The sequence below is a fragment of the Budorcas taxicolor genome, chromosome 16 (genome assembly GCF_023091745.1).
Source record: "Budorcas taxicolor isolate Tak-1 chromosome 16, Takin1.1, whole genome shotgun sequence".
Taxonomy (NCBI): Eukaryota; Metazoa; Chordata; class Mammalia; order Artiodactyla; family Bovidae; genus Budorcas; species Budorcas taxicolor.
This window is the reverse complement of record NC_068925.1, coordinates 68,026,734-68,051,978: the sequence shown is the minus strand read 5'-3', so window position 1 is coordinate 68,051,978 and position 25,245 is coordinate 68,026,734. Positions and strand designations below refer to the sequence as shown.

Below are 25,245 nucleotides of genomic sequence, written 5' to 3'. Positions count from 1 at the left end.
ACCCATCTTGTACTATTTTTTAAAGAGTTACTTAAATAAAGTAGTGTGTTTTTGCACCTTTAAAATATCTATTGTTTCTGCAAAAGCAATAAGCCAATGCTATGAAATTCTACAATTATCTTTTCCATGCAGAACTTTAAGAGGAAACAATGACTAAGCAGAAGAAAAACAGTTACATTCGGAGACTATTTCTGCATAAAACACATTTGTTATGTCTGGGCAGAAATAATTTCCTCTTTTGTTATTTATACTTCTAAATTACCTTTCTCAAGAGGATGTTAAAGAATCTAAACACTTGGAGGAAACATTAAAGTTTCTTAGTCCAACTATTCCTAAGTTTAAGAATCACTTTAAAACAGATTTCCCTTACACTAATCATTCAAATTTTCTATGAAACTTTCCAGCTTACTATTTCACAAGGCAGCAAAAATAGCTGTTGGACAGCTCCAAGGATTAGCTGTGTGCGTGTGTGCACATGTGTGTGTGTTTTAAATCAGGCACATAGTTTAGAACAGAGGTTCACAGTAGGAGACAGAGAATCTGGAATCAAAACAGCCTGATTTTGATTTCTGGCTCCAACAATTATTAGGTTAGTGAATTTGAACAAATCTTAAAAAAAAAAAAACACACTATTATTTAACTAAGAGAATTGTGAAGATTCAAGATTTAATGAGATAATCTAAAAGTATATTTCTTTTGTGTTTCTGAACTGTTTTATAATTAAAGGTTTATTAACATAATAAAAACTTTCTTAAGAAAGTTATAACTACTACTAAGTATACTCTATCTGTTGGTGTTATTATTAAAAACTGCCTCCTAGATTTCTTAAAAAACTAGGAATATAACTACCATATGACCCAGCAATCCCACTACTGGGCATATACCCCGAGAAAAATCATAATTGAAAAAGACACATAATTGAAAAAGCAATCCTACTACTGGGCATATACAATTGAAAAAGACATGTACCCCAATGTTCATTACAACACTATTTATAATAGCCAGGATAAGGAAGCAACCTAGATGTCTGTTGACAGATAAATGGATAAAGAAGTTGTGGTATATATGATGGAATTCCATTTGAACTACTTAAAATCCTAAAAGATGATGCTGTTAAAGTGCTGCACTCAATATGCCAGCAAATTTGGAAAACTCAGCAGTGGCCACAGGACTGGATAAGGTCAGCTTTCATTCCAATCCCAAGGAAGGCAATCCCAAAGACTGCTCAAACTACTGCATGGTTGCTCTCATCTCACGTGCTAGCAGAGTAATACTCAAAATTCTCCAAGCCAGGCTTTAATAGTACATGAACCGTGAAATTCCAGATGTTCAAGCTGGATTTAGGAAAGACAGAGGAACCAGAGATCAAATTGCCAACATGTGTTGGATCACCGAAAAAGCAAGAGAGTTCTAGAAAAACATCTACTTCTGCTTTATTGATTATGCCAAAGCCTTTGACTATGTAGATCACAACAAGCTGTGGAAAATTCAAGAGATGGGAATACCAGACTACCTGACCTACCTCCTGAGAAATCTATATGTAGGTTAGGAAGCACCAGTTAGAACCAGGCATGGAACAACAGATTGGTTCCAAATTGGGAAAGGAGTACGTCAAGGCTGTATATTGTCACTCTGCTTATTTAACTTATATGCAGAGTACATCATGAGAAATGCCAGGCCAGATGAAGCACAAGCTGGAATGAAGATTGCCGGGAGAAATATTAATAACCTCAGATATGCAGATGACACCACCCTTAGGGCAGAAAGTGAAGAGGAACTAAAGAGTCTGTTGATGAAAGTGAAAGAGAAGAGTGAAAAAGCTGGCTTAAAACTCAACATTCAGAAAACGAAGATCATGGCATCTGGTCCCATCACTCATGGCAAATAGATGGGGAAACAATGGAAACAGTGACAGACTTTCTTTTCTTGGGCTCCAAAATCACTGCAGATACGAACTGCAGCCATGAAATTAAAAGACACTTGCTCCTTGGAAGAAAACTGACCAACCTATACAGCATACTGAAAAGCAGAGACACTACTTTGCTGATAAAGATCCATCTAGTAAAAGCTATGGTTTTTCCAGCAGTCATGTATGGATGTGAGAGTTGGACTATGAAGAAAGCTGAGTGGTGAAGAAATTATGCTTTTGAACTGTGGTATTGGGAGAAGACTCTTGAGAGTCCCTTGGATGGCAAGGAGATCCAACGAGTCTATCCTAAAGGAAATCAGTCCCGAATATTCACTGGAAGGACTGATGCTGAAATGGAAACTCCAATACTTTGGCCATGTAATGCAAAGAACTGACTCACTAAAAAAGACTGATGACGGGAAAGATTGAAGGCGGGAGAAGGGGATGACAGAAGATGAGATGGTTGGATGACATCACTGACTCGATGGACATGAGTTTGTGCAAGCTCTGGGAGTTGGTGATGGACAGGGAAGCCTGGCGTGCTGCAGTCCACGGGGTCGCAAAGAGTTGGACACGACTGAGTGGCTGAACTGAACTGATATATAGATATAGGTGCAGATGTATACACATGATAGAATGTTACTTAGCAATAAAACGCAATGGATTTGAGTCAGCCCTAGTGAGGTGGGTGAGCCTAGAGTCTGTTATACAGAGTTAAGTAAACAAGAAAGAGAAAACCACATATCATATTAACACATATATATGGAATCTAGAAAAACGGTATTGATGAACCTGTCTGAAGGGCAGGAATAGAGATTCAGACATAGAGAACAGACTTATGAACACAGCAGGGGTTGGAGAGGCTGGGACAAACTGAGACAGTAGCACTGAAATATATACATTACCACATATAAAATAGCTAGCTAATGAGAGGCTGCTATATAACAGAGGGAGCTCAACCTGGTGGTCTGTGACAACCTAGAGGGGAGGGGTGGGGTGGGAGGTGGGAAGGACCTTCGAGGGGAGAGGACATTTGTGTACTTATGGCTCATTCATGTTGATATATGGCAGAAACCAACACAACATTGTAAAGCAATTATACTCCAATTAAAAATAAATTTAAAAATACTGCCTCCTAAAATTTGTACCTATGGTCCTTGTTTACCTTTCTGGAAAAAGGTAATATATTATAATTAAGAACGCAGAGTTTCTTAACTATTGTCCCAGGCCAGAATACTGGAGTAGGTAGCCTTTCCCTTCTCCAGGGGATCTTCCCAACCCAGGGATCAAACCCGGGTCTCCCACATTGCAGGCAGATTCTTTACCAGCTGAGCCACAAGAGAAGTCAATACACTTTGGGCAGGACAGGAGTTGTCCCTACTCTGATGACTCCAAAACTTACATTTCTAGCCTAGATCTCTTTTCTGGGCTCCAGAGCCATATACCCAGTTACGAGATAAGAATCTTCAGTGGGTTCTTTGAAAACAATTTCCAACTCAACATATACTGAGATTGAACCTGTGACCTTATTCCTCAAAATCTGGTTCATTTCCAGCATTCCCTGCATTTATGTGATGAAACTGCCAATTGTTCAGTCACCTAAGCCAGAAACTGGGTGTCATCCTTAATATCTTCATCTTCATCACTTCCCTACATCCAAACCCATATGCAAGTCTTAATACTTCTACCTGAAGTTATCTTTTGAGTACATCTTTCCTTCTCACCTCCATCACTAATCTGAGTTACAATGCCATTTATTTGGACTAATATATCTTGGCTATAGGTGCTTACCGAGTATCATTTACCTGTTTCTTTTATGTTAACAGAACTCAATCTTGTGAGGGCTGTCATTGTGTTAAAAATCACATTTTCTAGTCTTTAGTTGGTAGTAGATGGAGTGGCATGTGAAGAATCTAACCAAGGAGATGTAAATGGAAGTAGTTTTGTGGGAATTCTAAGAAAATCCTGAGAGGGACAATTTTTTGCCTTCCCTATTTTTCTTGCTCTAGTGTTGCAACTAGTGATGCTGGGGGTGAGCTGATGATGCACGATCACAGACTGACCAGATGTTGAGGCCAGGGGCCAAGAGAAATGTAAAGATTTGAACTGCTGAGTGAATGCAAGTAGTGCCCAGCTCCAGACATCTCGTTCAGTGAGAAAAACAAAAGTTCTTTCTTTAAGTCAGCATGTTTAGACTCTGTTAATCACAGTTAAACACCATTCCTAATAATACAGTCTCTCAGAGTCCACGTTTGTCCTGCTCCAGCCCGCTCTCCACTTTGCAGTCAGTGATATTCTCAAGCTGCAACTCTACTCATGGCATTCCCCTTATTAGAACTTTTAAAGCTTTCCCGTCGTTCTAGGACAAAACCCCAGATTCTTAATGTGGTCAACAATCCCTTCACGGTTTGAACCCTGTCAATTCCCTCCACCCTCAACCCCAGCTTTATTCTGCATGATCTTCTCCCTTGTTTTTAGTATTTTAGCCACAGCAGACTTTTCAGAACTGCTAACACACCGTGAGACCTCCCACCAGATGGATGGAGTTAAGTTGGGACTAGCAGTTCCCCAAATTAGGATATTTACATTCACATTCCTAGTGGAGTACAGATTGAAGTTTTGCAGGTTTTAATGGAACTAGCCTGCAACAGATGCTGAAATGCTACAGCTGCTCATCTTTCTGTTGAGCGGTTTTCAAACCTGTTTTAATATCCTTATACATCTTGCAGGAGGGCAGGTTGTTCTTTGTATTGACATATGACTCTAACAGCATTATTGTTACTTTCCTTTTTGTTTTCTACAACCATAAAAGCACCGGGCTGCGATTCTGCTCCTGGGTTCTTGAATTCCTGGAGAAGTATTCCTTCTCTCTGTCTCTGCTGCCACATGCTGCACCAAGCCCCTGTATTTCCAGGCCTGTATAACAGACTCTTCAAGTCATTTTTCACTATGTCATCAGAGGGATTTTTTTGGAAATGAAATCTGATTGTAACATATTCCTGCTTCTGCCTTCCTAATGAGGTCCAGATTTTCAGAGTCCCTTCACAGTATGGCTTCTGTCCAGGTATATTTCCTGTCGTGCTCAACTTCAGTGAGCACCAACAGAAAACTCAAGCTTTATCACTCCTAGGTGAAAAATGGATGCCTCTCCTCACTCATCAGGACAGTTTGACTTTTTAAGGCTTAGATGTCTCCTTGAGGGGATCTTCTCTGAACCTTCCCATCCCACAGAATTTCCACCGTATCATTCCTATCACACTCAAAAGTCATCACTTGTTCTATATCTGTGTTTTCCGCTGATGCAGGAAGTTGAGGGCTGAGACCACATCCTGTTTATTCAATGATGCATTCAAGTATTATTTCATACCATATGGCACATAGTAGGTGTTCAATGATAATGTGCTACATGATACTAGAAACATGCTGGGCACATAATAAACAGTCAATAATTAATACTATGTGAATAATTAATGTACAAGATATTTATGTCATTTCCTGGTATTCCTCATATTCTGTGAATTGCTATATAGGAATATGTTATTCCACCCTTCTTCACTAACACACACTTTCTTCTGCCTTCTGTCTCTAAATATTGTGGAGTACTGCCTCTTATCACCTTTCATTCTGTGGAACACTCATCTATACCACCATATTTCTGTTTGTTTATTTGATACTGTTCTGTTTCCTGCTACAGTTAAAACTCACTTTAGTCAAGCTGATAAATACCTACTCTATTCAGTTCAAGCCAACAGATAAATATTATGTGTCAAATGCCATGCTAAGCCCAGGGAATACAGCAGTATGTAAAAAGGGTACTGCTCATCACAGAGTTTAACTAAGGATGAGACAGACTTTTAAGGTTACATAAATAATAATAGGTACTATGAGAAAGTTTATAGCACATCCTGAAAACATTTGGCCACCAATATTCTTAATTTTTCCTTGTGGGGCACATTTTGTTGAAAAAAAAATTAATGAGCCTGAGATTTTATTTTAAACATTATGAAAAAACAAACAAAATTCCAAAAAATTATGGATCGTTGAAATAGTTCATTTCTTTCGTGTTCATTTTGTCTCCCAATAAAAATGTTTTTTTTCTCGGAAAACATATGTTTTCTCTTTGTACTATTTGTTTGCATGTCGAACAGTGGAATACACATTTAAAATATTTTTTGTGTGTGAAATAATGCCATCTGCAGCAGCATGGGTGACCCTAGAGATTATCACACTAAGTGAAGTAAGTCGGACAGAGAAAGACAAATATCATATACAACTTATATGTGAAATCCAAAAGAGTGGTGCAAATAAACTTACAAAACAGAAATAGAGTCACATATGCAGAAAACAAACTTGTGGTTACCAGGGAGGAAAGGTGGAGGAGAGATGAATTGGGAGATTGGAATTGATATATACACACTACTACATATAAGTAGGCAACAAGAAACTACTGCATAGCACAGGGAACTCTACTCAATGCTCTGGAATGACTTACATGGAAAAAGATCCCCCAAAAGAGTGGATACATGTATAACTGATTCACTTGGCTATAGAGCAAAAACTAACACAACATTGTTAATCACCTAGCCCTCAATAAAAAAACAAATTTTAAGTGAAAAAAAAAAAATCCCTAATCAAATCTAAGCAAGAATTATTCAACTTGCCAGGTTGGCTTTTTGAAACCATATACAAGTGTATATATCTCCACAGTAACATTTTTCTTCCATATATATATATATATATGTATATAAATGTACAAAAGAAGAAATAGAACTAGATCATTTGAAATGACCATGAAACTATAATCTACACACTGGATCATTTAAAGACTGTGGAATAACACAACAGCATAAACATTATGCTTTTCCATTAAATTACTATCATCAGAAGAGACTTTCGTTCTGTTGTTGTTTAGTCACTAAGTAGTGTCCAACTTTTTGTGAACCCATGGACTGCAGTGTGCCAGGCTCCTATGTCCTCCACTATCTCTTGGCACTTGCTCACATTCATGTCCTTTGAATTGATGGTGCAATCTAAACATCTCACCCTCTGCCTCCCCCTTCTCCTTTCGCATTTAATCTTTCCCAGCATCAGAGTCTTTTCCAATGAGCTGGCTCTTTGTATCAGGCAGCCAAAGTACTGGAGCTTCAGCATCAGTTCTTCCAATAAATATTCAGAGTTGATTTCCTTTAGGATTGACTGGTTCGATTTCCTTGCAGCCCAAGGGACTCTCAAGAGTCTTCTCCAGCACCCTGAGTTGAAAGCACCAATTCTCTGGTGCTCAGTCTTCTTTGTGATTCAGCTCTAACATCCGTACATGAATACTGGAAAAACCATAAATTTGACTATACAGAACTCTGTTGGCAAAGTGATGTCTCTGCATTTTAATATTCTGTCTAGGGCTTCCCAGGTGGCACCATTGGTAAAGAACCACCTGCCTTATAGGAGATGTAAGAGATGTGGGTTCAACCCTTGGGTTGGGAAAATCCCCTGGAGGATGACATGGCAATCAACTCCTGTATTCTTGCCTAGAGAATCCCAGGGAGAGAGGAGCCAGGTGGACTACTGTCCATTGGGTTCCAAACAGTTGTACACGACTGAGTGACTCAGCATGCTGTTTGTCATAGCTTCCCTTCCAAGGAGCAAGTTTCTTTTAATTTCATGGCTGCAGTCACCATCCACAGTGATTCTGGAGCCTGAGGGGAAAAACAATCTGTCACTGCTTCCACTTTTTCCTCTTCTGTTTGCCACGAAGTGATGGGACACGATGCCTTGATCTTAGTTTTTTTTAATGCTGAGTTTCAAGCCAGGTTTTTCACTCTCCTGTTTCACCCTTATCAAGAGGCTTTTTAGTTCCTCTTCATTTTCAGCCATTAGAGTGGTATCATCTGCATATCTGAGGTTGTTGATATTCCTCCCAGCAATGTTGATTCCAGCTTGTGATTCACCAGCCTGGCATTTGGCATGATGTACTCTGCATAGAAGTTAAATTAACAGGGTGACAATGAACAGCCTTGTCATACTCCTTTACCAATTTTGACCAGTCAGTTGTTCCATGTGAGGTTCTAACTGGTGCTTCTTGGCCTGCATTTGGGTTTCTTAGGAGACAGGTACGGTGGTCTGGTATTCCCATCTCTTGAATTTTCCACACTTTGTTGTGATCCACACAGTCAAAGGCTTTCATGTGGTCAATGAAGCAGAAGCAAATCTTTTTCCGGAACTCCCTTGCTTTCTCCATGATCCAACAAATGTTAACAATTTATCTCTGATTTTTCTATCTTTTCTAAATCCTGCTTAAACATCTGGAAGCTCTTGGTTCACGTACTGCTAAAGCCTAGCTTGAAGGATTTTGAGCATACACTCTGCTATCTTGTGAAATGAGTGCAATTGTATGGTATTTTTAACATTCTTTGGCAATGCCCTTTTTTGGGATTGGAATGAAAACAAACCTTTTCCAGTCCTGTAGCCACTGCTGAGTTTTCCAAATCTGCTTACATATTGAGTGTAGGACTTTAATAGCATCATCTTTAAAATGATCTTTAGGATTTTAGGATTTTGAGTAGCTCACCTGGAATTTCGTCACCTCCAGTAGCTTTGTTTGTAGTAATGCTTCCTAAGAGTCACTTGACTTCATACTCCAGGATGTCTGGCTCTAGGTAATTGACCACACCATCATGGTTATCAGGGTTATTAAGACCTTTGTTGTATGGGTCTTCTGTATATTCCTACCACTTCTTCTTAATCTCGTCTGCTTCTGTTAGGTCCTTACCATTTCTGTCCTTTATTGAGCCCATCCTTGCATGAAATGTTCCCTTGATATCTCCAATTTTCTTGAAGAGTTCTTTGCACTGTTATTTAAGAAGGCCTTATCTTTCCTTGCTATTCTCTGGAACTCTGCATTCAGTTGGGTATACATCTTTTCTTTTCTCCCTTGCCTTTCACCTTTCTTCTTTTCCTCAACTATTTGTAAAGCCTCCTCAGACAGCCACTCTGCATTCTTGTTTTTTTTTTTCCTTTGGGCTGGTTTTGGTCACTGCTTCCTGTACAATGTTATGAACTTCTGCCCATAGTTCTTCAGGCACTCTATCTACCAGATCAATCCATTGAATCTATGTGTCATCTCCACTGTATAATCCTAAGGGATTTGATTTAGATCATACCTGAGTGGCCTAGTGGTTTTTCTCTACGTTCTTCAATTTAAGCCCGAATTTGGCAATAAGGAGCTCATGATGTGAGCCACAGTTCAAGTGCTGCATTTTGGACTCTTTTGTTGACTATGAGAGCTATTCCATTTCTTCAAAGGGATTTTTGCCCACAGTAGTAGATATATCGGTCATCTGAATTAAATTCACCCATTCCAGTCCGTCTAGTTCACTGATTCCTAAGATGTTGATGTTTAATCTTGCTATCTCCTGCTTGACCACATCCGATTTACATTGATTCACGGACCTAACATTCCAGGTTCCTATGCAATATTGTTCTTTACAGTATCAGACTTTACTTTTACCACCAGACACGTACACATCTGAGCACTGTTTCTGCTTTAGCCCAGCCACTTCATTCTTTCTGGAGCTATTAGTAACTGCCCTCTGCTCTTTGCCTAACATACTGGGCACCTTCTACTTGGGGGTGGCTCATCTTTCGGTGTCATATCTTTTTGCTTTTCATACTATTTGTTGTGTTCTAATGGCAAGAATAATGGAGTGGGTTGTCATTTCTACCTCCAGTGGACCATGTTTTGTCAAAACTCTTTGCTCTGACCCATCCACCTTGGCTCATAGCTTGCAAGGCATGGCTCATAGCTTCATGGAGTTATGCAAGCCCCTTCACCGTGACAAGGCTGCTACCCAGGAAGGGGGATTTTAATTCTTGGAAAAAGTTTAAAAATTTCTTATCTACTAGTTGTATGATTTGGTCAGTGAATGATGTTTTATAAGTAGTAGGGCTCATCCTTTTACACAGAGAAGAAAGAGTAATTTAATATGCTTCAGATAAAAGTAAACATAGGTGAATTATAGAACAGAAATATGGAGTACAATGAAATTTTTTAAAATTTTGTCCCATAGCCAGTGATTCTAAAGATTACATTTACTTATTGTCTTTATTATGACATATTTCCCAATTATTTTACTCACGCAAGACCTTCAGGATAAAGTGTTTGCTGACTTCTCCTGCTTCGTTCGAGGCAATGCAGGTGTACCGTCCTGAATCTTCAGTTTCTGCTTTGATGAGCTGAAGGACCATTCCTTGAGAGCTGATTGACAGATGGGCATCTAGCCCCAGAGGGTGACCATCTCTAAGCCAGGACATCCTGGGAGCTGGGGTTCCATCAGTAAAACATGTCATGGAGGTGGAACTACCCTTGACAATTGTGATTTCCTCTGTCCCCATCCCATTGTGCAGACTTGGTGGTACTATATAGAAAACAAAATTATATATCTATTATTATTTAATATCAATTTAGATTAAAATTTTAAATGGTTTACTTAGTTCTATAGTGTTTCTGTGATCTATAAAAATATAGAATTTAAAATAGCATATAATTAATGAATGACTTTACTATAAAAACGTGTTATAGGCTAATTACTAACTTTGCAAAATATTAATAATAAGCTCTCAGGACTGTTTTCCTTGTTGAACATACAAAACTAAATGTGGTTTTTAAATTTGGTCATTTTTTAACATTTTAGACTTTCACCTTTAATTTATTATATAATATTCCAGATATTAAATCCTCTTCCAGAAACACAAGAGAAGACTCTACACATGGACATCACCACATGGTCAATATTGAATGCAGACTGACTATATTCTTTGCAGCCAAAGATACAGAAGCTCTATACAGTCAGCAAACACAAGACCGGGAACTGACTGTGGCTCAGATCATGAACTCCTTATTGCCAAATTCAGACTTAAATTGAAGAAAGTAGGGAAAACCACTAGACCGTTCAGGTATGACCTAAATCAAATCCCTTACAATTATACAGTAGAAGTGACAATCAGATTCAAGGGATTAGGTCTGATAGACTGAGTGCCTGAAGGACTATGGATGGAGGTTGGTGACACTGTACAGGAGACAGGGATCGAGTCCATCCCCAAGATAAAGAAATGCAAAAAGGCAAAATAGTTGTCTGAGGAGGCCTTACATATAGCTGAGAAAAGAAGAGAAGTGAAATGCAAAGGAGAAAAGGAAAGATAAATCCATCTGAAAGCAGAGTTCCAAAGAAGAGCAAGGAGAAGTAAGAAAGCCTTCCTAAGTGATCAGTGCAAAGAAATAGAGGAAAACAATAAAATAGGAAACACTAGAGATCTCTTCAAGAAAATTAGAGATACCAAGGGAACATTTCATGCAAAGATGGGCTTGATAAAGGACAGAAATGGTATGGACCTAACAGAAACAGAAGATGTTAAGAAGAGGTGGCAAGAATACACAGAAAAACTGTACAAAAAAGATCTTCATGACCCAGATAACCAGGAAGGTGTGATCACTTACCTAGAGCTAGACATCCTGGAATGTGAAGTCAAGTGGGCCTTAGAAAGCATCACTATGAACAAAGCTAGTGGAGGTGATGGAATTCCAGTTGAGCTATTTCAAATCCTGAAAGACGATGTTGTGAGAGTGCTGCACTCAATATGCCAGCAAATTTGGAAAACTCAGCAGTGGCCATAGCACTGGAAAAGGCCAATTTTCATTCCAATCCCAAAGAAAGGCAATGCCAAAGAATGCTCAAACTACCAAACAACTGGACTCATGTCACACTTTAGTAAAGTAATGCTCAAAATACTCCAAGGCGGGCTTCTACTGTACATGAACCATGAACTTGAAGATGTTTAAGCTGGTTTTAGAAAAGACAGAGGAACCAGAGATCAAATTGTCAACATCTGGTGGATCATTGAAAAAGCAAGAAAGTTCCCGAAAAACATCTACTTCTGCTTTATTGACTATGCTAAAAGCCTTTGACTGTGTGCATCACCACAAACTGTAAAATTCTGAAAGAGATGGGAATACCAGACCATCTGACCTGCCTCTTGAGAAATCTGTATGCAGGTCAGGAAGCAACAGTTAGAACTGGACATGGAATGGCAGACTGGTTCCAAATAGGGAAAGGAGTACGTCAAGGCTGTATATTGTCACCCTGTTTATTTAACTTATATGCAGAGTACATCATGAGAAACACTGGGCTGGATGAAGCACAATCTGAAATCAAGATTGCCAGGAGAAATATCAATAATCGCAGATACGCAGGTGACACCACCCTTATGGCAGAAAGTGAAGAAGAACTAAAGAGCCTCTTGATGAAAGTGAAAGAGGAGAGTGAAAAAGTTGGCTTAAAACTCAACATTCAGAAAATTAAGATTATGGCATTTGATCCCATCACTTCATGGCGAATAGATGGGGAAACAGTGGAAACAGTGTCAGGCCTTATTTTTGGGGGCTCCAAAATCACTGCAGATGGTGACTGGCCATGAAATTAAAAGATCCTTGCTCCTTGGAAGAAAAGTTATGACCAACCTAGACAGCATATGCAAAAGCAGAGACATTATTTTGCCAACAAAGGTCCATCTAGTCAAAGCTATGGTTTTTCCAGTAGTCATGTATGGATATGAGAGTTGGACTATGAAGAAAGCTGAGCGCTGAAGAATTGATGCTTTTGAACTGCGGTGTTGGAGAAGACTCTTGAGAGTCCCTTGGACTGCAAAGAGATCAAACCAGTGCATCCTAAAGGAAATTAGTCCTGAATATTCATTGGACGTTCTGATGCTGAAGCTGAAACTCCAATACTTTGGCCACCTGATGCGAGGAACTGACTCATTAGAAAAGACCCTGATGCTGGGAAATATTGAAAGCGGGAGAAGAAGGGGACGATAGAGGATGAGATGGTTGGATGACATCACCAACTCAATGGACATGAGTTTGAGTAAACACCAGGAGGTGGTGATGGACAGGGAGGCTGGGCATTCTGCAATCCATGGAGTTGCAAAGATTCAGACATGACTGAGTGACTGAACTGAACTGATATGATTCTGGAAGTATACTTTCAACTACCTTGTGTGGAATAAACAAAATAATAAGTTCCAGAGTCAATTTTATATAATCCAACATAAATCATTTTTAGCCTATGGTAAATAGTTACTTAACTCTTCTGAGATGTTCTTAGGGACTGTGAACTCTCTGGTCTAGCAAATCTTGAGAAGTGGAATGTTTTAAGTTCTATCTCTGTCTAACATAACAGACAGATATTTAGTATACACACAAATACCCATTCATATTTTAAAGACTCTCAGAAGACAACACATTAGAAAACAGTCTTAACTGTCTTTTTGTACGAAAAGACTGGTCTTGTGTCTGGATTGAAATGCTATTTTAAAAAATTGACATTTCATTTAATGCTAAATTCCAGGTTACAAAAGTATTTTTTTTAAGGGATTGGTTCCTTTTATTTTTATTTTTTTAACTTTTTATTTTTACTTTATTTTACTTTATAATACTGTATTGGTTTTGCCATACATTGACATGAATCCACCACGGGTGTACATGCGATCCCAAACATGAACCCCCCTCCCACCTCCCTCCCCACAACATCCCTCTGGGTCATCCCTGTGCACCAGCCCCAAGCATGCTGTATCCTACATCGGACATAGACTGGTGATTCGATTCTTACATGATAGCATACATGTTTCAATGCCATTCTCCCAAATCATCCCACCCTCTCCCTCTCCCTTATGCTTCAATATATAGGAATCCCCTGGGAAGAAAGGCATTCTGACCTAGTTAGTAAGATCCTATTTTACCAATCTTTCCTGATATGTCAATATTTAAATTAAGCCTGTTGCTTAATATTGGACACATAGTAAAGTAAGAGGGACGTTTCTGGTAACATACCCAAAACTTCAAGACTGTAATGTTTATTATCCAGCCCAGCTCTGTTGGATGCCACACAAGTATACACAGCAACATCGGATGCCTGAGCTCTCACAATCCTGGAAAACAATTTGACCCAACACTTCATAATTTCATCCCAATTCATAATCTGACATTTGATCAACATATACAAATAAAAATACTTGTGATAATACAAAGATTATAGAAGGTGATTTATTTGGGTAAATTTTAGTTATAAAGATTATAACCATCTATCGCAAAACACAGATGCCTCCAGTGAAATTTATTTGACAAAGCTGATTAGGCACTAAGAGTAAGCCACTGAAAATGTAACACAATGTGAGGTGAATATTTTTCAAGTACATATTAACAGAGAATGATGAAAATCACATGATTATAGTAAGCATCTTCCCATCATTTTGCCATACAAAGTTTTAGCTAAAATAGCAGCTCTTGAAAAATATATATATGATAGATATAAGTCTATGAATGACCAATGGTATACAAATTTACTAAAACATGAACATTTAAATAATAATAAAGCATTTCAAATTTATATCTGCCATTCTCCCTCTTCTAAAAAACAAAAAACTGAAAGGAAACAAAAGTAAAAAATGTAGAAATGTAGGAAAAGACATTCTTAAAACATTATTTAGATGAAGCTGTTGTTGCTAACTAGCTAAGCTGTGTTCAACTTTCTTGCGACCCCATGGACTGTAGCCCACCAGACTCCTCGGTCCATGGGATTTCCAAGGCAATAATACTGGAGTGGGTTGCCATTTCTTCCTCCAGGGGATCTTCCCAGCCCAGGGATTGAACCCAGGTCTTTTGCATCTCTTGCAGGCGGATTCTTTATCAGGGAGCCAACTTTACCGACCTAACAAGTTTACCAAAGTTAAGGTTTACAATTACAGTAACTCTGTGTAGCAAATCACACACAATAAAAGCTGACCTGATAACTTGTCCTCCAGAGAGCAACCGGATATGGGAGGAGAGAGGCAGAGGAAGTCCATTCTTTAGCCAGTTTATCTGTGGTGGAGGCATTCCTGTGGCTCTGCATTCAATATTTATTGAGGTATCCACCAAAGCCATTAATTTCTCTGCTTCTTCTTTATTACCCCTAATTGCAGGTGGAACTATGTCATGCAGAAAATGAGAGAGGAGGGAATGGGTCTATTACTAGTTCAAATCATTCAACTACATTTACTCATATTTCTGCTTTATATCCTAAAAGGAAATAACAAGGACATCAGATTTTAGAACTAAATGCTTCAGACACCTATGGCTTTATTTTGTCTGAGGCAGCATAACCAAAAGAGGATGAAATTTCATATTTACCATAGACATTTAAATTAAAAATCCGGTCTTCCTCTCCAGCAGGATTAGTAGCAACACACGTGTACTTCCCCGTGTCGGATGGGAGAGCTCCGTAAATGTTTAATGTGCCGCCGTCTGCAGTCACCCTGTAGGAGAGAGAATAACAGATGCACTGAGATGATTTGTATGGAGCTAGCTATTTCTGGAAAACTCACTTGGACTATTATATTCTTAAAAAGAAAAAAAGAGTCACGCTAAAATGCATCTTCATCTTGGATATAATGGTTCAAATCTTTTTCATTAAGTACATGAAATCAGAGCTAGTGAAACTGAAGGTGGTTTCAGGTAACCAGCTAAACTTGTGCAGTAACGGGTGTCATACACCCGCTGCCTCCTTCTGAGGAAAAGGAAATGAACAACATCAGGAATTTTTCTATCCAAATCACGGGCAAAGGCATGTTTTTCTCAGAAACAGAATGTTTTGTCATTACTTATCAATATAAGGTTTGAATTAAATGAAAATTATAAAATTTTGGTATAAAAACTGAAGAATGTTTATAATGTTTTAATAAGAAATTAAAGTGAAAAATCTAGCTATAAACAACTTAGTATTAGTCTTAATGAGAAAGAGCTGACTCATTTGAAAAGAACCAGCTGCTGGGAAAGATTGAGGGCAAGAGGAGAAGGGGATGACAGAGGATGAGATGGTTGGATGGCATCACTGACTCGAGTGGACATGAGTCCGAGTGAACTCCGGGAGTTGGTGATGGACAGGGAGGCCTGGCGTGCTACGGTTCATGGGGTCGCAGAGTCGGACATGACTGAGCGACTGAACTGAACTGAAGGAGCAAGATGGAATAACTTATTTAAACAGTGACAACAGCTTAGTATTTATGTACAGGTGTTATTTGCAAATTTTTTCCCACAAATTGCTATAGCTTTCTCTTTGAATTACATAATAGTGAACAATATGATTACATTATCAATAATATCTAAATTAAGATGATTACATTACTGATTCTATTCACACACCATTTATTATCAAATAAAACTTCCTATGTTTTATAAAGGGGTTAAATTACTATCTACGGTTATTCTTACAATAGTCATTTTATTACATTCTCCCAGTGTCAAGAGTAAATACTCCATTTCTACTATATCATATTATTAAATATAATTATTGAGAAGTACAATTTTATTATCTGGGTCTATTTTATTTTTTCTTTTTGAAAACATAAATTTTTAAATTCCATGAGTTTAACCATGTGAATAAACAAAAAGCAAGCTGCCACGACTAAAGGAAAACACTAAGCTGACTTTGGAAAAATTACTTCATTTGGCGGATAAACTGGCCCCCTCACAAACCTACATATATTGTGGAGCTGGGAACAAATAATCAAAAAATTGAAAATAAGAATAAATATATTTGAGATCTTAATGTAAGAGCAGAAGTAATAGATCCTAAATTCCTCAGTATAAATATTACCTTTTAGAATAACTTAAAGTCCCACCAACTATCTAGTACTCGGGTTGGAACTAGGTTGATATCACAGCTGATTTAATAAAAATAATGAAATATTGGTTAACTTTTGAGGGATGTCCAACCAGAGAAGTGAAATGCAAAATGTACCTCTAAGCTAAAACATTATTTGGCAATTCACCTAATTTTGTAAAGGGGACTAATATTTAAATTTTAACATATAACTTCAGAAAAAAAAACATTTATTTTTCCATAAATTGTATACATTCAATTCATTGAGTAGAAAATATACTGCAAACCCCTAAATTTAAAATATTGGTTCAAAGTAATAAAGTTTGTAACACATTTAATTAATGCCTGCTGAGGTATATATAAGGGATTCCCAGGTGGTTCGGTCGCAAAGAATCCACCTGCCAATGTAGGAGACATGGGTTTGATACTTGAGTCAGGAAAATCCCATAGAGAAAGAAATGGCAACCCACTCCAGGATTCTTGCCTGAAAAATCCAACAGACAGAAGAGCCTGGCAGGCCTCAGTCCATGGGGTCGCAAAGAGTCGGACATGACTGAGTGAGTAAGCGTGCATGCAAGGTATATATAATTCTTCAAGTAATTACAATTACCCTGGTGTGTATATATTATGAGACTTTGTGAAGAAATAATCCAGCAGAGTATAGAATAATGTATTGTCCTTCAAAATACATTTGTTGAAAGTATCAGGAAGCCTGTAACATTTATCATTCCATCTCTATGAGGTTTGTGGCATGAAGAGTCAACTAAAAACGGCATCTGGACACATTACAAGGGATGAACCAGGTTATGATGATAGTATCTTTCTTTCAAAATGAGCCAAGCACTATGGCATGTCTGGCGGTTTGGTGATTTCAGGACACAAAATCACATCTACGAGATGACTGATGAATCGTTTGTAGGATGAAATTGATTTGATGTTAGCAAGAAAGAAAAACGAATTATTTTTATGATGTAGACTTTGGTATAAATGTTCTGGAATTAGAGGAATAAAATCTACAACAGCTAACTAACACTTGCCGAAATGAACATGTAGGGAGATTTTATATCACAGAGTTGAAAGATAAAGAGCACATGCATACGCAGATACTTTTGAATGATTCTCGCAAGAGAGTATCTGTGTCCAGCTCTCTAAAACTGTATCCTTTTTCTTTCTGAATATAATGATAGCCAAGTTCCAAAGAGACTGAATTCACTATTATTCATGTGAAATTTGAAGCATAAAGCATTGTAGAAGACATTACAATTAATGACACAAAGATTCTTTTCACACATACCGAATTCTTTCTGTTTCACTGTTAACTATGGGCTTTCCATCTTTAAGCCACTGAATAAGTGGGGTGGGAATGCCATTTGCATTGCAGACCAGCTCAACGTTTTCCCCAAGAAGGACACTGACTTCACTTGGAATCTCAGCATCAGCAACATTTGGAGGAACTTTGGAGAAATAATTAAGACTTTCATTATCAAGGCATAAGGGTGCAAATGCTATGAATACAACAGAATCATAGAACAATATGCCATTTTTATGTCATATTCTTCCTAGATTCCGGTTCAAGATCAAACTCTTGCCATTGTCAGAAATTACTTGAAAAATAAGTATAAGAATCACTTCAATATTCTTGTTATACTGTAAGTTGATATAATTATTTAGTCATAGGGGTTGTTGACACATCTACCTCATGGGCACCCTTCTTGGTCGAAGAGAATCACTCCTGATTAAAGCCTCAATAGATAGCTCAGAATTAATACAGTTCAGGAGAATCTGTTTTTATAAAAGTTTAGCATAAGTCTGAGAAAGGTATCTGAATTGAGTATTTCTTTCTCTACGATATAGTTTAAATACTCTTTATTCTGAACAACAAATAGCTTATTATTCAAGATTCAATCATCTCTATTTCTTTTACTAGCATCTTTCTTCCTCATTTTAATGATTCAATTAAGAAATAGTGGATAATGAAAATATTGACAATTCTATTAGAAACACATTTGAATTACTCTTCTTAATAATTACAGTGGTGTGGTTCATATAGTGGAGGCAGTTCACACCAAGTTGCAAGAGCCAGATTTGCATATCTTTACAACTCTGTGTTCAGTACCATCATTTCAAGCGGTAGCTTGGAATGGGCCACCGTGGAAATACTCACACCACAGAAATTGACAGATGACTGGTTCCAAGTCAAGACCATTTTATTTGCAGAGTCAACTGTTAGATATTTACCAAGACACCACTGTATAATCTCTCCAAATCTCATTTCAGTTGTCCAGAAGAATAATTATACTAAATTTATATTTACCAAAGAAGTTGAATCAATAAGAATGCTAATGAGACATCCCATAATAAGTGTCAAATACAGGAAAGCAGGCTTTTGGGTAGCTCAGTGGTAAAGAACCCACTTGCCAATGCAGGAGATGTGGGTTCAATCCCTGTGTTGGGAAGATTTCCTGAAGAAAGAAAATAATAACCCACTCCAGTATTCTTGCTTGGGAAATCCCATGGACGGAGGAGCCTGGCAGGCTACAGTCTATGGGGTCGCTAGAGTCAGACACAACTTAGCAGCTAAAGCAACAACAAAGGCATAGCATGCACTAGGCCTCGTGTGCACATAGAGCATCTATATAGTCTTAAGACACACACAAAATGTCTGGTAAAAATCTTTGATCATACCACATACTCCATGACTGGCATCTATTATTATTAATGCATTAAACATAAATTAGGCATGTAATTTCTGACACTGAATCTTTGAACAGCTGTATTTCCTTTTGTGCTCCTAAAATCTTCAGCATCACTAATAGGAAAAACCACTGATACTCATAAACTAATTTTGATTTTTCTTTAATTTCAATTTTTCGGTGATGGATTTTAATCTTACTGTGGTGATCACTTTGCACCATATACATATATAAAATCATTATGTTGTACACGTTAAACTTGTATAATGTTGGTGCATGCTCAGTCATTACATGGTGTCCAACTCTTTACGACCCCATGGACTGTAGCCCAGAAGGCCCCTTTGTCCATGGGATTTCCCAGGCAAGCATACTGGAGTGGGTTGCCATTTCCTCTTCCTTGTGATAATACAAAGATTATAGAAGGTGATTTATTTTGGGAAATTTTAGCTATAAAGATTATAAGCATCCATCCCAGGACTGAACCCGTGTCTCCTGCATTGGCAGGTGGATTCTTTACCTCTGAGTAAAGAATGGGAAGCCCTATACAATGTTACATGTCAATTATATTTCAATAAAACTGGAAAAAAATTTCAATTTTTCTGTGGTTAGTTTTAGCAGAGCACACAGCAAGTAGATAATACATATTCACAGTTGCATTGGACAAACTTAGGACAAATTCTTTTCACAATAACTATAATGAAATTGGAAAAAGCAAGCATTTCAACTTGGTTTCAAGTTAGACTTCCATTTCAATTTATAATACCCAAGGGTTTGCTGAACATCAAAAAGATGCAAGTTCTCCCTGCAGTGCGCAATTCTATGCTGGAACATAATAAATGTTAATTAAGTATTTTTTGGATAAATCAATGCTCTTTATTCTCACCTCCAATTAGATTCACAATTATTTAAATTTACCCATTCCTTGACCAGTAATTAGGACATATTTAATCTCTTCATGAGATAAATCTTACATATCTATATAAGTAGAGACTCTATAGGCTTAGTATCAAAATAAATTATTCCAGCTCTAAGTGAAGAAGTAAATATACTATAGGAAGGTACACATTTCAGGACACATGAAAAAACAGATTTTGAAATTTCTACTACTCTTTTCTTCACATTTATGTACATTTTCATGAAAACTCTACCTACTGGTAAATGCAGGACAGAAAATTCACAGTATTTTTTGTTTATCTAAAGATATTTTGGGGACTTTCCTGATGCCCCAGTGGTTAAGACTTCACCTTACAATGCAGGAAGTACAGGTTTGAACCCTGCCTGGGAAGCTAAGATCTAAATGTCTTGTGCCTCATGACCAAAAAGCCAGAACATAAAACAATAGAAGCAATAGCGTAATAAATTCAATAAAGACTTTTAAAAAATGGTCCACATAAAACAAAATCTTAAAAAAAAAGATGTTTTGTAAGTCAAATCATTATGCTGTGTACTCTAAAATTATATGGTTCTTTACATCACTTAAATCTCAATAAACTGAAAAGACTACAATATCCAAAACACATAAAAGAGATATTTCGAATCAATTATAAATGATCTGTTTAGATATACACTTATTTTGTACTATAAATAGAATGGAATAAGATCAGAGTGTACCCCACATACCTTGAATTGAAAGAATGTAATTTTTCTGTGCTTTTCCCTCCATATTTGAGGCAATGCATGTATAGTTTCCACTATCTGAATGTTGGGACCTGGCAATTTGGAGTTTGCTTCCCCCAGACAAAATATGAACTTCCAGTGAGCCAGCATTTTCTAGTGGTAGAAACAAAGCAAATCATAAAAAAGCTTTTATTTTAATGTCTCTACAATTCACCATAAATATGTCTGACTTTATGTGATAAATGTATTTCTTAAAGGTCCTCCCTTTGTACTTTGATTTTAAAGGACCGCCTTATTTTTTGAAAAAGACAAGGAGAAAAATCTCTGTAAAATGAAGACTCTTTTGTAAGTTTATATTCTAGTACATTAGGCTTTCTGAACTAAACATAGCTATGTGCACAGTACTGAACATGTGCTAGTTTATTAACCTAATGAATGAGGAGCAAAAGAAAACAATCATAAGAAATGCACATTACCTATGGGTTTGTGGTTCTTCAACCATGCTATGGAGGGAGGTGGGATTCCAGTAGCATCACATGTTAAAGTAACAGGATTGCTGACTGTCTCCACAGTGACTTCGTTTTCAGGCCCTTCAATACTGGGTGGCACTGTAAAAAGACAGAAGAAAATCATGTGTCCTCATTAAGTTAATTCAGCATACTTTCTTTCATTTGCATATCTGGGGGAAAAAAAGACTTGTATTAGAGGCAGATGCTCACCATATACATTGAGGTGGAAATTTTTATCATCCCGTCCTGCTACATTTATAGCTCTACATACATACTGGCCTGTGTCAGACACCTAAAAGAAAAAGATACTATTGTATGTGCTCCATTAAGTTACAGATGACCAATCACACTGTTCAAGTGTAGATTAAATCATCAGTCATCTTTATGCTCAAATGCCCCAGTCCTAATTGCCTTCTACAATCCTGCTTTTTCTTTTAAATGAAAAAATGAAGATAATGGCATTGATGATGTTATTTTTTTTAATGAAAATAATTTTTTAGTGTAGTAAAGGAAAGATACAACTTCCAATTCTCTCTTCCATAATCCCACCAAGGAGTCACGCATGACATACAAACAAAAATAAAAGATGCACCTCAGCTTTTGCGATGTGCAGCATTTGTCCATCGGCCAAAATCGCCAGGGGAGCAGACTCTGTTAGCATCCGTCCATTCTTATACCAGGTGATGACTGGAGGCGGGACAGCATTCGATTCACACTCCAGTGATACTGAGGTCCCCTCTCTTACATTAACTACAGAAAGAGATTCGCTTCCATGATCTTTAATGCTTGGGGGCACTGAAGGAAGAAAACAGAGGTTTTGTTTTTTCCATTAAGATGCACAGATAGAAAATACCTAATACCAGTTTAAAAATGAAAGACTCTTATGAAAATAGTATAAACAAACCATAAACAGTCAGAGAAACTTTTTTCTTGCTTTCCCCAGCTTGGTTGATAGCTATACAAGTGTATTCACCACCATCAGATACCTTGGCCCGGATAATTTGCAAAGTTCGACCACCTGTGGGCAAATATAGTGCAAACTGAAGAGCGGTATAGAAATTGTTGTAATAACTAGTTTATCAACAAGATAAATGACAAAATATATCCTTTCCCTTAGAGAGAAATCTATACATATTAATAGAAGCATTTCATATACAAAATGAAAGAATTTAATCAGTTTCCTTGGATCCTTTCATTATTACTTACTCTGAAAGTTAAAGTGTTAGGCACTCAGTCATGCCCGACTCTTTTTTGTGACCCCATGGACTATAACCCACCAGGCTCCTCTGTCCATGGAATTTTCCAGCAAGAATACTAGAGTGGGTTGCCATTCCCTTCTGCAGGGGATCTTCCCCACCCAGGGATTGAACTCAGGTCTCTCACACTGCAGGCAGACTCTATCATCTAAGCAACCAGGTAAGCCCATTACTTACTCTGCTTCCTTCTAAAAGAAGAAATTATTAAAAATTTATCTCCAGTAACCAAATGTGGATAACAGAACTGTTTCATACAGATTCTTCTGAGTAAACAATAATTGTACTACAGTCAGTATACGTTAAGTATTTCTGGTTTAAATCTCCCACAGTATGGAAGTGGCTATCCTCTGTTAGTCAATTTATCTACCCTTCAGGAGCTTTAGTACTGATTAAAAACAACCAGTGAATCTATCCAATGAAAGCACTATTTCGTAAACTTATCATCCCCAAGGGATTAGTAAGCAGCTCTGTTCCTAAATTTCATAATTTTTTGAAGCAGACCTTGTTACTGTACATTCCCACTCAACTCATAAAAGTCTACATGGTTTCATCCTAACAGCCCCAAACGGCTACAGAGAGGCATTTAACGTGAACAAATGAATGTAGCAAGACAAAAGTCTGGAAAGAGACTAAGTTGAAATTCCATTTGTATTAAAAATAAAGAAAAATGAGAAAGTGTCGCCTACTTTAAAAGAGTACTAAGTTTCTTACCAGGCACAATGAGAGCATTTGTGTTTAGTTTGATAGGCTGTTCATTCTTGAGCCAGCTGAGATCAGGAGGTGGAAAACCAGAGACCTCACAGGTCAAAGAGATGAAATTGTTCACCACAACAGTGAGATTTTCAGGGTTAGGACCAATGATACTTGGAGGAACTATAATAGTAAATATATTAAAAGTGAAATATGTTAATATTAAACATATTAAAAGGGAAAAATGAGATTATCAGTAATACATACTCCAATTTATTAATATAAGCCCAACCACTGTACTCTGCTAAAGCACTGAGTTAATGATACTAATTATTTACCTTTCTTCTTAGAATTCCCTAATGCCTTCATCAAATTCATGTACATCAGTTTTGTTTTTTCCAATTGAAAGAAAATACTAGAATTTTTAAAGGCAGAATTATTGTGCATTTTATTTGTAAAATGTAATTGGAAGTTCTTAAGATGGTTTTGTCAATGTACAAAGATCTAATACTGCTTTTTATTAAATATAGTTGAATATTCTGGCTTTTAATATTACACCCTTAAAGTTTTTATTTTCTTGTTTATAGTAATACTAGACATTTTATTTTAGGGTATCTATCTGTAAATTATACAGATAATTTCCACAATGTAAATAAATGACTTTCAAGATGAGCAAAAAATTTAAGAAATAAACAATATAACGTCTTATTGTTCAACACCAAAAAAGAATTCCAAAAGCAAAAGCAGTACAGAAAAAAGAAGAGTACAAATAAGATTAACAATGCAAATGACAATTATGCGTATTAAAGCACACATTTATGGAACAATAGATGTTTTTATAAGAACACATGCATATTGAAGGAATAATATTATGGATTCTAATGACTTCCAAAGTGGGGATGGGGTGGGAACAGGAGTGAGGAATGGGCATTAAAAATGAATGAATATATGAATGAATGAATAGATGTAAAGGCAGAGATAGGTCTCGCTCAGGCTAGCGAAGATAGTAAGACATGAGATAAAGAATGTAATGTAACATTCTATTATTATATTATACTCTCTATATTATTCTCTCTATGTATTACATTTCAGATTGAGGTTTTAAAACAGCATCCAAAAAAAAAGATCAGAAAGACAAAATTGCTTTTTAAATATTACTATCAAACTTTTAATCACTAATTTTCAGGACCATTCATTGATACTTATTTCAGATGCTGTGCTAAGTGCTGATGAGGTACAAAAATAAAATAGATTATAAAGAATAATTTGGTGGTAGTGACATTGAGCAAAAAAGTGACAGATAACATTTTTTTGAGTGATTATGCTGTGCCAGGCACTAAACACTTTATAATGCCATTTCATTGAAAGCTCATAAAACTTCTGTGTTAGATACAGTTCTTATCCTCTTATAGATGAGGAAGCTGAGACAGAGAGAGACTAGCATCTTGCCTAAGGTTTCACAGTCACTGGGAGAGACTGGTGTCTGGTTTAGAGCCCTCTTCTTAGCCACCATCTGATACTGCCTTGTAATTACAAGTGTGCGTGCGTAGTTGCTCAGCCGTGTCCGACTCTTTGTGACTCTGTGGACTGTAGCCTGTCAGGTTCCTCTGTCCATGGGGTTCTCCAAGAAGACAGAAAATGGGGATACCTTCCAGAAAGACAGCGTGGCATATACAATGGTCCAAATGGGGAAAAGAATATGGCACCAGAAGGCTGACCTGACCAGAGTTTGAAGAGCAAGGTTGTTGGGGAGTTAGGCTGGAGAGTAGACAAGATATAAGGACTAAGTAGGATCAAGTCCTACAGGGTCTTCTGGGCATCATTAAGAACACTGAAATATAGCCCAAGGAAAGGAAAGCAGAAGAATGGTTTACTCAAAAA

At 37.3% G+C, this 25,245-nt stretch overlaps 1 protein-coding gene across 1 annotated transcript in view; it reads right to left on the bottom strand.

The window, feature by feature from the left end:
* Positions 1 to 25,245, bottom strand: part of HMCN1 (hemicentin 1) — a 537,345-nt gene that overhangs the window by 105,275 nt on the left and 406,825 nt on the right. Inside the window, exons 58-68 of the mRNA XM_052653879.1 lie at positions 23,386 to 23,547; positions 22,323 to 22,436; positions 22,011 to 22,213; positions 21,629 to 21,710; positions 21,386 to 21,517; positions 20,913 to 21,062; positions 17,894 to 18,053; positions 15,129 to 15,253; positions 14,743 to 14,926; positions 13,791 to 13,888; positions 10,042 to 10,320 (exon numbers count right to left, since the gene is read on the bottom strand). Of these exons, the coding sequence (XP_052509839.1) occupies positions 10,042 to 10,320; positions 13,791 to 13,888; positions 14,743 to 14,926; positions 15,129 to 15,253; positions 17,894 to 18,053; positions 20,913 to 21,062; positions 21,386 to 21,517; positions 21,629 to 21,710; positions 22,011 to 22,213; positions 22,323 to 22,436; positions 23,386 to 23,547 (1,689 nt within the window). The remainder of the gene's footprint in view (positions 1 to 10,041; positions 10,321 to 13,790; positions 13,889 to 14,742; positions 14,927 to 15,128; positions 15,254 to 17,893; positions 18,054 to 20,912; positions 21,063 to 21,385; positions 21,518 to 21,628; positions 21,711 to 22,010; positions 22,214 to 22,322; positions 22,437 to 23,385; positions 23,548 to 25,245) is intronic.